The following is a 14,099-nucleotide window of genomic DNA, read 5'->3' as shown; positions in this document are numbered from 1 at the left end:
CAATCATATTTGAGATTTCACTCACTCCTTTCAAGAACGTCATAAATCAAAAAACTTGATTTTTCAGGAGAACGTTTTTAAAGTTTAAAAATATATTACAATGTATTAAAAATAAATATCAAGCCTCTTCTTGAACTTTTTACTGGGCAACAGATCTTTTTAGGTAAAACATGACGGTTTTGTCTCCATTTGAAAAATATTTAGTATGTTTAAAAAAATAATTAAACAATACCTTTTCTTCAAAATGCAAAAACAACACTTTCTGCCCTATAGCAAGTAAATATTAAGTTAAAAATATGCCTCTTTTGCTGGGATATAGTACATTTTGTAGGTATTCGGAAAACATACACAACTGAAAATTGTCAATTTTTGATTTATGACGTTCTTGAAAGGAGTGAGCGATTTGTGAACTAGGCAACTGCAGTATACAAACAGTTTGATGAAAACAGGCACAAATGTGTATCAATACTGGCGGCAGCTCCTTGATGAATATCATCTTTTTCACTTAAAAAAATGTTAATATCCGAATAAAGATTTTCATTATTCGAAATTATATTTTTATATTCTGTAAAAAGGGAATTCAATGATAAAATTGGATGATTATTATTGCGAAACCCTGAACCTGTCTAGTACACAAATCGCTCACTCCTTTCAAGAACGTCATAAATCAAAAATCGTCAATTTTCAGTAGTTTTCGGAATGCCCATAAAATGTACTATATCCCAGCAAAAGCGGCATACTTTTAACTTAATATTTACCCGCTACAGGGCAAAAAGTGTTGTTTTTTGCAATTTGAAGAAAAGGTATTGTTTAATTGTTTTTTTAAACATACTAAATATTTTTCAAATGGAGGAAAAACCTTCAGGTTTTACCTAAAAAGATCTGTTGCACAGTAAAAAGTTCAATAAGCGGCTTGATATTTATTTTTAATACATTGTATTATGTTTTTAAACTTTGATAACGTTCTCCTGATAAATCAAGTTTTTTTTTATTTATGACGTTCGTGAGTCGAAAGTGAGCGAAATGTCAAATATGATTGACAAAAAATAAAAAAAATGATTTGCAAAAATTACAACATTTCTTGATAGGGTGAATAATTTTGTGGCACCCTGTATTTTGAAATTTGTAAAGTGATAATACGAATTGTTTTTTTTTTTCATATTTCTATCATAACGTTATCAAGTTGACGCGAAGTCAATATGACTTTTGAAATGTTACTTTCCTGCATTTTTTATGGAAAAAGTAAGACTTGTCGATGTTATGAGCTATACCGGTTTCACATTTCACTTTAATTTTCTTTCACGTCACATTATACACAGTAAAAAATAAATGGATTAATCTTTTTATATATATATATATAATAAATAATACAACACTTCCGGGTACCTAAACAGTTCTTTTTTAATTTTCATTGCAGTGCTGCCATTATGCAACGTAATGTTTTACGTCGGAATTTATCAGAGTGTAAACACCATTAGTAAAATATAAATTGTAAAAGTGATAACTAAAATTACGATTCTGTTTTGCGTAAGATATTGTAGCTAGTTTCTTACGATCTTGTGTTTTTAAAAATATTTAAAAAACAAATATTTTTGTAAAATTTTAAATAAACAGAAAATCTTTTTTTAACCTGTTTAATTTCGATTACTTTTCTAAGTACATCTTTTTGGCATTCTAATAAATTTAAAAAAAGTCAACTCATTACATAATTTAGAGGTTTTGGAAATAACAAATTCATTTATAGATTCATAAACATTTTTTTGTTGATCCCCACCAAGCCACCATATCGCTCACTCCTTTCAAGAACGTCATAAATCAAAAAACTTGATTTTTCAGGAGAACGTTTTTAAAGTTTAAAAATATAATACAATGTATTAAAAATAAATATTCAGCCACTTATTGAACTTTTACTATGCAACAGATTTTTTTAAGTAAAACCTGAAGGTTTTTTCTCCATTCGAAAAATATTAAGTATTTTTAAAAAATAATTCAACAATACCTTTTCTTCAAAATGCAAAAACAACACTTTTTGCCCTGTAGCTGGTAAATATAAAAGAACTTCCAAGAATTTGAGTAGTGTGGTTATCAATAGTGATTCAAGAACAAGGTTTCTAAATTGGTTCATATATATAGAACTTCCAAGAATTTGAATAGTGTGGTTGTCAATAATGGGTAGAATTGGTGAATGTTACAGTGTGTAAAGTGATCACTTAAACCAGCCTATGACGGTCGTCAGACCCGTAAATGCCCAGACTTCCATATTCTTCTTCATCTTTGATGAGATGTCAAAAAATAATAGGTAAATATTAAGTTAAAAATATGCCTGTTTTGCTGGGATATAGTACATTTTCTGGGCATTCCGAAAACATGCACAACTGATTATTGACGATTTTTTATTTATGACGTTCTTGAAAGGAGTGAGCGATATGTGTCTTATCGGTGGAATTTTTTATTTACGTTTTTCTAACATAACATTTTTATATACTCATTGAAAAAGAAAATTTAAAAATAAAAACGGTTTCTCAGTTTTTACTGTATTCTGTACTCTTGATCATTTACCCATTCATTTATTTTATTCCTTTATTTATGATGATCATAACGTATGTTTTTCTTCGTTTTTCAGGAAGGAACAATTGGACACGACATGGTCATCAAACCTCTTCCTGCAACGCTGTCTCCCGTTCCCCAGAAACCTCCAGCGTTCAGAAGAACCGTCGCTCCAGAACAAGACGATGAAATGTTCATGGACCCCAACCAAGACGACATGGTGTCCATCGACACTGGACTCCCCATCAAGAGCTCAGTCTCCAAGAAAAATCTCGCCAGTCCTAACAGAGGACCAGAGAGGAACATAGCCGAGATCATTCAAGCTGCCGAAGCCGTCACAGACCAAGAAAGTGAAACGACAGAAACTATCAACAAGATGAACTTTAGTGAAGATGTGATTTATGACGATGAAGGGGCCAAGGAAGAAAGTAGGAGATTGAGGGGTGAAACAGTCAAAGAAGTCGAAGAAGAAAGTGTTGCTGATAGTACCATGTCTGTGGCTGATATGAGAAAACAGCTGATTGAAGCTCTTTCTGGAGCTAAACACGTCATATACAAAAGAGACCTTACCTCCGACACCCATGATGGTGACTATGGTAAGTTTTTTGTCAACACTTTCAACGATTTTTATTTTCTTATTTGAATCCGGTTATTTGTAATTGAAGATGTTGGTGTTTTCCTTTATCACATGCGTTAAAGATAGCCTGTTCTATTTGAAATCAAGCTTTGCTATCCTCAAGCATTCCATGAAAGTCCTGTGCCACTCTTGATGGCATTTCTATATCTTGTCGGGACTTGTTTACATGATCGCATATTTATTTTGTATACAGAAAGGCAGGTCAAACAATTTTTATGTCTGTTACATTCACACATCTGTTCACTTGCTGATTTTGATTGTCTCTTTGCATCTGTAGGGTATTTTCAAGATTTTATTATTATAGTATCAATTTAAAAACTGATCTATTTTTTTTTAAAATAATTTCTTAGGTAGCATAAGAAATACTAGGGATAGTATAAGAAATATGTTTTTTTTTAAATCTTACATACATTTCATGAAGATGTTTGCTGATAAAAACACAAAATTTTAACCATAGATGCCACCAAATAAAAAGCATAAATATATTTTCAATTGAAACATAAATATTATATTTTAAATTTAAGTATTGAAGTTGTCAATCAAAGGTAAAGTGGCGAATGTAACACAGTGTATAAAATGATCACTTAAACCAGTCAAAAGAAAATCGTAACTCCTGTAAATACCCAGACTCCGTATTCTTCTTCATCTACGTTAAGATATAAAATAGGTAATTGTATTAGCTATTCGATGGATATACGAGGGCAGCAATAATTGTTGAAGGTATTTTAAAAATTATTCATATAGAGTTATTTAAAATTAACCACTGTAAATTAGATACCTCTTCATCTGTTGTGATAACTTGATTATAGGTTATTACTCGATGTTAAAGTACAAACGATTTTCCTGTTCTATACCCTTGTAACTCAATCTTGGCTTATAAACCTTGTACCACATTTTGTTCCGAGAGTGTTAATTCATAGGTCTGCTAATGTTGAACAGCAAAATTAAATTGTTTTATATTGTTGTAAAGTATACATGCAAGTACTGGAATCTTCAAGGGATATGATGATAAAATCTTTACTGTCGTATACTTGAAAGATTCCAATATGCTTCTTTTATTTTAACTTTTATTTTTCTTACTGCTAGCATCGAAATAAAAATATATTTGAACAATTTTTTTATTTATTTATTCTGGATTGGATACATACATAAGAACGTATCCATCCCCGAATAAGACAAAGGATCTTGTCGAAACCAGTTGGACAATAGTATCAAAAACAAAAATTGTTAATGACGAAGCATGCATTGCCTATATTTACATATCTTATAAAGTTTATAAAATGTGCCACAAAGTCCTCTTCTTCTTGGTATAGGCAGCGTGGCCTTTTTTCAAGAGGGATAAGCCTCCTGCGTTGTCGATTCCCAGCTGTCAATCCATCTCTGCTTTGGGGTTGGCGGTGCAACGCAATGTGGGGGAGTCTGGATGGTTCCATTCTCCTCACATGCGCATACCATTGTCTCCTTCGTTGCCTTCCCCACCTAACGACATCTTCCATCTCGCATATTTCCCTTATCCTGGTGTTCCTCATTCTATCTCGTAGACTCTTGCCAGATATACTTCTTAGAGTCTTCATTTCTGACACAGCGCTTTTTGGTTACTGAGGTGTCCGCATTCGAGCCACAAAATATCAACAAAAAATGTTTTTTTTAACTGTATCGTTAAAGAATGGTTGGATTATTCAAACATTTGAAGGACTTGCGTTACATCATACAGATCTGATGATAGATTAAACAAAACAAGGTTTTGTAAACGGTATGACCGCGATATCATTTTATTTTTCGATTTTTAGAATTGATATCAATTTAGGAATCTTTTCTTTATTTAAGGTCATTGTAACTGTGAATCATTAAGATGCAGTTTTGATTGATAGTTAGTTGTGCTTGCAAAAATTTAAAAGGATACGCCGCATCCACAGCGTGTATGGACGGAACGCGTCTGGCATACGGTATAAATTATTTCTACTAAGAGCCTATCTTAATTGTCTACCGTGAGCAAGAATGTGTACCTGACTGGAATTCGAATCGTTTTCCTAAGAAATTTTAACATCGATTATCATAATTAATAAAGACACCAAAAGGTCTACCAGTCGTTTCTTTGGTACGAATTATCCTCGGCTATTTAAAAAAAACATCCGTAGCTTAATGGTTTGCGCGTTTTGCTACAGTACCCAGATTTGATTCCCAAGGGTTCTATTATAAATAATACTTTATAGACTTTTCACTGCGAAAGATAACATGCTTCGAAGGCATGGCCTAGGTGACATTGTGTATGATAAAGGACCTACAACCTGAGGACGAGGAGAGCTGATCCTAACAGTCTACATACAAAGACAATAAGTTGAGATGAAGCTAGGAACAAGAAGTGATTTTTTGCTATAATATTTATTTAATATCACTCTTGACTGGTACCTGAAGCGCAGAATTGACCACCTTCTTTACGTCTTCCTGTAAGTAACGATCAAGATGACACTGCGTCAATATAAGTGCCCCCTATACATTATTGGGTGCAAATAAGGGTTGAATTATAAATAATTCGAGTAGGGTAATAATGCTTTATTGCAAAATGCTCCTTCTTTCCTTTCCTTTGATTCCTTTGAAGAATGAGTTCCTTTAAATCAACGTGGTTTAAAGGTTTTTGTTTAATGTGTTTCTGCGTGTTTGATCTAGTGATCATTTTTTGAGAACTCTGCACATCTTTGTCTCCATCTTAAAATTTTAGCGGTTCATCTTGTGAAGTATTGCCTTGAAACATGTCCTGTCCATTGCCACTTGAGTCTTGCCGCGCGATCCATGGTATCCTCTTTTTTGGTTCTGTTCCTGATATCTTCACTTTTTACTTTATCCATCAGGCTAAAACCAAGCATGGATCTTTCCATGGATTGCTGTGCAGAGCATCTCGGAACAGATTAATTGCTGAGCCACAACAGAATCTTTGCTAGCAGGACTACGAGTCTTAAACCGATTCGAAATCTCGTCACATACAAGATTCGTGATATGGATATTTATTTGCTCATAATTATTCTATTCTGCTACTGTATTTAGCAGTACACAATGGTCCAATGATTTCTGTATTTCTATGATTTTAACATCATGAATATATGTCGTGACCACAATGGTCATTGATGCCCATGATGACAGATCACAAAAAAATCTTTACCGCTTCTGACCATCAAACTGCATCGCCTCTTGCATAACGAAGTCGAATAAAAGATTATAAACTATAAGACGTTTTTCATCCTTGATCTCGAGGTATCCTTGATACAGTCACTCCATCAAGTCTTAATCTTCTACTAAATCTTACTTAAGCTATTGAATTTGTGTCACATATTTTGGATGCTCATATCAGGAAATCCATCGGGTATCCTTGCTTTAGCAGGCCATGGTCGGACGATCAACGCAAGACCAAGATTGACTATCTCTTGTAGTTTTTCATCCTTTCCGTGTTCATGAGGACATATCTTAAGAAGATGGTTGATTGGTGAGAAGCTTGGAAACATTTATACATTAATGGAAAGTGTCTATAATACGGCCTCGCGTTGGCCACAATCGACCAGGTGGAGTAATTTGCTTTCGAAGCTTACAGATACATAGTTGGCATATTGACTAAGAATGGTCCATCATTCAGATGTGTCGTAATATTTTCAGCCATTAGAGATGGGTTTTGTATCTTCCATGGATTTAATTTTAAAAACTGTTTTTTTCATGTTTCCTACTAGTAAAATTTAAAATATTACAATTATTTACTTGCTCAGCAAAAGTTTCTCGGTTTCAAGTCTCCAATACACAATTCTATCAATAACTCTTCTGGTTGCATGATTTCAAGTCTCCAATACACATACCCATCAGTAGATCTTCTCGTTTCATGGTTTCGTGGATTCAAGTCTTCTTAAGTACTATAGTTTTGTGATATACATATTATTATATTGTTATGTTTGATGTAAGTAATACTTTACACGAGGCCTTAGTTGTCTTCGTTGTCAATTTTGTTTCCATTAAAATAATAAGCGTTTTCCACGTGTCAGTAAACCACTTCCAGATCGTTATCTCGCGCATCTTAATGGAAAATATGACTCTATTGTCACTCGGCCATTGTAGGCGTAAGGCGATATTTATTGAATAAATGAATACATTACTTCGTAAACAATATACCATAGAATCCTGCGAAACGTTTAAAAAGCATTTTCATTGATAAGTTTATAGATTAACAGAGATATTGCATAGATAAACAACGATTTCATGGGAAAACAGCATGGCAACATAACCATTTGTATGTTGAGAATTGTTGACATAAAACAGTACAATTTAAACGCAATAAACAGAGATTACGTAAAAGTTTATTTGTAAAAAAGGAATCGTTCACACTAAAATATCAGTATCTTATATTATTATTTTATTTTTTTTGACATCTCATCAAAGATGAAGAAAAATAAGGAAGTCTGGGCATTTACGGGGCTTACGACCGTGATAGGCTGGTTTAAGTGATCACTTTACACACGTGTTTAGAAACCTTGTTCATGAATCACTAAAACTTCACTAGAGACATCTATTGGTGAGATGTAAAGAAGCTTTTTACTAAGCAGAAACTCTTATATTAGTATGTGAGATCCGAATCCCGGATTATAATCACACACATGAGAAACGCCAGAAAATACCATTTTCATTTTTATTATTAAGCTTATAATTTGACCAGATAATTTATTTACAACATTTTGAGTGTGTCCAAATACTTGTTCACAAAATCTGGATTATCTCCAATTACAGGAGTTATTTTCATATTATTTTTTGACATCTCATCAAAGATGAAGAAAATCAGTATCTTATAATTATCTCATCAGTATCTTATAATTACATGTCTTTATAATATTAAAAATATTATATTTTATTTATAAAGACGAAAAAAAAACAATTTATATTTGAAGCACTAACTTTGTGATTTTCCATTATATAATTAAAATGTAACTTTGTTTTAAAATCACTTCAAATTGTGAAGTGATTTTAAAACAAAGTTACATTTTAATTACGAAAAAATACTATTGAAAAGAAGGAGCCCTAAATTTAGGCCCTGCGACTCACCCCTTTGCGATAATTTAATAACGCGTTTCCATATAAATAAATCACACAATTCAATAATGATTTTTTTAAATTATTTATTTTATCGGACACTAGATTATTCACCCTACGGATGGTTACAAATCTATCGTTTTTAAATGTTAATGTTATATACTTCTATATGTCAATATGGAAGTCTGATCATCCCAGGGCTTACGAACTAGCATTTAGCTGGCTCAAGCGTTACTGGCTTGAACGTTACACAAGTGTATAAAGTTATCGCTTAAACCAGCCAAAATACAGGGCGTAAATCCTGTAATACTCAGACTTCCATCTTCCATTACATTAACTTAAATGTTTCATCTCAAGTTAATATAATTGTAATATAATTAATGTAATATAATTTAATTGAACTAACAATGCAATAATTTCTTAATATTTTGGTGTAATAAATGTCATACTTTCTTTGATACGAGTATCTTGCGTTTCTGTGTTTTGATTCCTAAGCCTTAAAGTGAGATTTTGGGATTTTTTTACTTGGATTCGACAAATGGGATTGTTAATACTTATAAGGAAACACGTGAAGCAACTTCATACGGGAAGATGAGGCTAAACAATTCCAAAACGTGACTTTTATTAAGTATAAATGTTTTGTATTACAGCAAGTGTCCAGTGTAGCCGAGAGGGTCACGATCTCGAGTCGGAATATTAATTAAATCAATGATTTATGCTGTAAAAATATTAACGTCTGTGTGACACACTCACTGTGGAAAGACTCAAGAATGATTCAGACGTTTCTCGGAAGATGCATCTTTTACAGGGAGAGGCAGTTCATTAAATCAAATTAAGAAAGGTGTGTTGAGATGGTTTTGACATGTGGAATGAATGAGTGAAGAAAGAAAGACCAGGGAAACAAATTTATGAGGTGAATAGTTGGAAGACCAAGAAAAACTTGGCATGATCAAGTATTTCAAATACTTGAAAGTGGTCAGGTCAGGCGTTGGAATAATCGGCAGATATGTATGAGGAGATACATGAATGTAGATGATGCGAAAAAGAATGTTATCAAAGACAGATTGATGTGACGTTCTATTCTTTCTACCTACCATTGCGGTGAAGTAGCATGATGGTTAGTTAGTTAGTTCCCAAACTTTATTTTAAACAAACGCCTCCCTATCAAAAATTCTCATCAAAGGTTAAAATAAAATCGCCAGAATGTTTTCTTATAGAAAGAATACTTGACGTAGTATTTTACGAAAATGGCGCTTTATACATTATAATTATGAAATTATTTATTTAGTTAATATTTGATATTATTAAATTCATGGACCGATATGTTTGGCAACGCAAATGTGCTCCAAAGAGCAAGAGCAGAGAGACAGTTGCTGACTGATATCAAGGTCCGGAAGGTGTCCTATCAGGGGCATGTGCTGAGAGGAGACAAGTACGAGCTGTTGCACCTTGTGGAGGGTCCACGAGGTGTGGGCAGGAGGCAGATCTCCTGGCTCCGGAATATACGAGATTGGACGGGGATCAAAAGCGTCGAGGCGCTGTTTAGAGCTGCCCAAGACGAAGATAATTATTCTCCAGTGATAGTCGACATCAAGGGGACCTGACGCTTAGAAGAAGATTAGAAAAGAGAGAAGGAAGATAAATATTTGATTATATATAAAAATAAAAATATGTAATTTTTCGGGCTGCTTGTACCCTCTTGATAATTTCTAGAGTGCTTACAAGGGGGCGTTATCGTCCACTTTGAGTAATACTGATTGATAGTGTAAACCAACTCCATATATCTCGTTCGGAAGCCTAAAATCCGGGTTTTGGAGTAATTTAATGCAAATTTATTATTAGTATTCTAAAACAGCATAAAATAATGTAATTAACGATCGATCGGTGACCAGAATCACTTAGGTTGAGTGGATTATAATTTATTCCTCGAGCTGGAGGGACAAACTGTCTGGGACCATCTGTGGAAATAAAATAAAAAGTATTTAAATTAATATCCGACCTTTTTGATGGCAAGATTTGGTAATTAAAATACGATCATGTAGCGTGATTTAGACCTCCCGATTCATGTTTAACTCTGAATTCATTTGTAATACTTTTTTATAATTTTATTTTATATATTTTCCTTAACATTTCTTTATTTTTACTTGTATCGTATTTCAATGATTAAAGAAAACACTTCGTTTTTTACCACTTGAGTTTTATTATAGACTACATGTTTCAGAAGTTAAACTTCTATCATTCAGGTCTGTATAATCACATATATATTAACAGTTATTATACAGACCTGAATGATGGAAGTTTAACTTCTGAAACATGTAGTCTATAATAAAACTCAAGTGGTAAAAAACGAAGTGTTTTCTTTAATCATTGTAACATGTCTTACAACAAAGTTAATACCAAAACAATAAATAATGTATCGTATTTTATATTTTCTGGTTTAAAATTATTGCATTTAGCTTCACACAGTTTATTCAGGGAATTTGAAACATACGTGATATTGAAGACAGTCATGACGATGTACTCGATGTATGGAGATGTACTTCAAAATGTTTGTCTACAGCATCACATCTTGAAAGCATCGATTCTTTTTCTTGCATGGGCTGTTATTGTCCATGATTCTTCTCTAATTAGTCGAATTTTTATGTCCTTATGAGATTATTTATTGATTCGGCATTAACTTTGTGGAATGACATGAGTATTTTATTAAAATTAAACACTTGAATATACCACTTAAGTGGTATATTCAAGTGTTTAATTTTAATGAAATAATCCTTATGAGATATTCCTATGCAACATGATCATGGGATTCTTAGATATTTATCTTCTTTTTCTTCCTGGCTCCATCCCAACTTATCGTCTTTCTAGACTGTTGGGGTCAGCTCTCCTCGTCCTCAGGTTGGAGGTCCTTCTATGATATACAACGTCACGTAGGCCATGCCTTCAAATCAAGTTATCTTTCTCTAGCATCCCTGTCCAATTTTTTGGTCTTCCTCTAGACGTCTTTAGAGATAGATCCATTGCGATTTGCCTTGTTCACAATTGGTTCAGGTTCTCTGCGTCCTATGTGCCCATACCATCTCAATTGACTTTCCTATACCTTTATATTGATGCCTGTTACATCCAGGCTTCCACGAATATGTGAATTCTTTATTTTGTATCTAAGGGACACTCCAGCTGACCATCTAAGCATTCGCATTTCAGCATTTTCTAGTTACCTAGAGTAACTTATTAGGAGTAATATTCTTAACCATTTATGGTAATCAAAATAAAAATAAATAAATCTATGTCCGGGAGTATATGTGCAGGTTGAATCTGCAGTAATCGGTGTCATTCTTGGTTTTATTTAAATCAAGTTCCAAGCTGGCTGTGTGCGTCCCGCTTTAGACTTCAAATTCAGATCGCGAATTCGAACGGATGCATTTAGAATTTGAAATAATCTTTAAGCAAATATGGTCCTTATACCATACGTGCATTAAATGGGTAATTTATTACAATGTACTTGCGAGAACACGAGGTACGTTATTTAACATAACGTCGACTTTTCTAGGATGTTGCCAGCAGTGAAAACAGTTGAAAGTTTAGGGAAAAGAAAAAACTAGGCGCATCAAATTTAGAGAGATCTCCTATTATGAACAGTATCATTTTACTAAATTTATATGCCAAATACTTGAAAGTGGTCAGGTTAGGAGTCGTAACAATCGGCGGGTATGTACGAGGAGATGCATGAACGTGGAAGAGGCGAAGAATGTTTGCAAGGACAGAGTGGTGTGGCGCTCTATTCTCTCTGCCTACCCCTGCGGAGAAGCGGCGTGATGGTTAGTTAGTTAGTTAGTTTTTTATATGTTCATTATAAAATAATACGCAAGCTAAGCAGCGTCAACCATCAATGCAAATTGTATTGGAAATATTCATTTATATTGTTATTGACATTTTTTGCAAATTTTATTAATTTACTTACTCTCATAATGTTTTTTTTTGCAATTTGGTTTTACATATTAAAAATATCTATTTATGTAGAAAATACCTCATTAGTCGTTGAAACAGATGAGAAAAGAAGGGGACATAAAACTGTACCCTGAGGTACACCGAATATGATATTTGGTAGCTGGCCACGGTATCATTTGTTTCTACAGTTCGCGGCTTGTAGCTATGAATGAGAGTTTGTTGTCTTTCATAAAGATAACTTTGTATCCATTTATGTGAAAAAGATGCTAAAAATCCATTTTCCTTTTTGTTTTAGCTTTCATGGAGCCAGATCGTCTCCACAAGAGGTTCAGGAGCAAGAGGCAAGCTTATTACGACACATCGAGGAGAAAAGGAGACACAGTCTATCCGGAAATCTTAGTCGTTGTAGACTACGATGGATACAAGTAAGAACATTTAAATTTACTTTCATTTTGATATTCGATAGCAAAATTGTCGATTCTAAATAGTTCACAATGTATATTATTTTGAGAAATAAAAAGACTTTGTTTTTTGATCAACTCATATTTTTACTAACTAGTTTCGGCTACAGCCTGTTGCCCTCCTCAGGGTTTAATTTATGACTCTTAGTTTAGTAGACTCGTGGTTAAGTCATAAATTAAACCCTGAAGAGGGCAACAGGTTATTGTCGAAACTAGTTGGTTAATAAAAATGTGAGTGGATCATAAAACAAAGTCTTTTTATTTCTCAAAATAATATATCAATATGATCCACAAAGTTAATGCTTTCAATATTCAAAAAAAAGTTTACAATGTTTTATTTCTTAAAATCCACACTAAGCTAAAATAATCCTTACATTTGAATTTTATATTACTCGCACAAGTCAAAAGGAAACAGCTCCCAGTTATACGACACACAAATCAACAACACACTACATGATCTCATGTCATCCCGTGATTGAGTTCACAACAACCATCTATGATTATGATTATGACTATCTTCCATACCCAAAGCGTCAAAGAAACCTCAATCATTTTTATTTTTGTTATAATGGTCTTGTGAATGGCTGGACTTCCATATTTCCTTCGTATAAAAAGAATTAGTTTTTATTCAGACTACTTTTATAGTATATCTTGATACATCGCCTTCAGGTTGAATGAAGTGTTTGAGACAATAAAAAATAATGTTATTAATACGTTTGTTTTGTATTCAGGTTACACTTATCAAGAAATGACCATATCAAGAATTACTTCGTTTCGTTTTGGAACGGAGTTGATCTCAGATACAAGCAGCTGAAGGGACCGAAGATAAGGATATCCATAGCAGGAATCATCGTCTCCAGGGTAAGCCTCATCATTATTCCTGATAAATATTTCATGAATGCTCTCCCTATCTCTATATTCCCTGGAAAAGCTGTTTCACCTTTGTATAGACGTTGTTTAAGCTGTCGGTGGCTATTTTTAAGCTCTGTGTTGTTAGAGCATATTGTCGATGCTCCAATTAGTAATTTAGCATTCATCAACTTTTTTGATCCCTACTTGGGATCAGATGGTGCATAGGGCACTGAATCGGATTGATGCGTTGTTAGCTTAATCTTTATCAATATGGAAGCAAGGTGATCAGTCTTGCGCCCTTTATTCTTGTATATAGGAGTGGAATACAGGAAGAGCATTTGTGCTGAACGGAAAAGGTGATAGATGAGCAATATCAGGCGAAAAACGAGATTAGCATCAACGGCTATGCCACTCGGAGTTGCATATAAGCTTGTGTAACTTAGACACTGTTAATTTCTACTTTTGCATTTTTCTCTTTGAGTCCCTTAAGGCTACCATTTGGTGATCAGGTTATAAATAAAAAATATCGGTCAAAATTAAAGATTCTATTTTTATTTCATAAATTAAAATTAGAATATATATTTATTGTTTTAAAT

The 14,099-nt window shown here is 33.4% G+C and overlaps 1 protein-coding gene across 4 annotated transcripts in view; it reads left to right on the top strand.

The window, feature by feature from the left end:
- The window catches only part of sona (sol narae metalloprotease), a 171,243-nt gene that overhangs the window by 108,252 nt on the left and 48,892 nt on the right, over positions 1-14,099 (top strand). For all 4 annotated transcript variants that reach the window (XM_088269387.1, XM_088269388.1, XM_088269389.1 and 1 more), the window contains exons 5-7: positions 2,624-3,143; positions 12,486-12,615; positions 13,383-13,512. In XM_088269387.1, the coding sequence (XP_088125513.1) occupies positions 2,624-3,143; positions 12,486-12,615; positions 13,383-13,512 (780 nt within the window). The remainder of the gene's footprint in view (positions 1-2,623; positions 3,144-12,485; positions 12,616-13,382; positions 13,513-14,099) is intronic.

Source organism: Brachycentrus maculatus, unplaced genomic scaffold (genome assembly GCF_059751285.1).
Source record: "Brachycentrus maculatus isolate JH-2025_06_01 unplaced genomic scaffold, ASM5975128v1 h1tg000349l, whole genome shotgun sequence".
Taxonomy (NCBI): domain Eukaryota; kingdom Metazoa; phylum Arthropoda; class Insecta; order Trichoptera; family Brachycentridae; genus Brachycentrus; species Brachycentrus maculatus.
The sequence above is the reverse complement of the archived record's forward strand: the minus strand, read 5'-3'. Positions and strand labels throughout refer to the sequence as shown.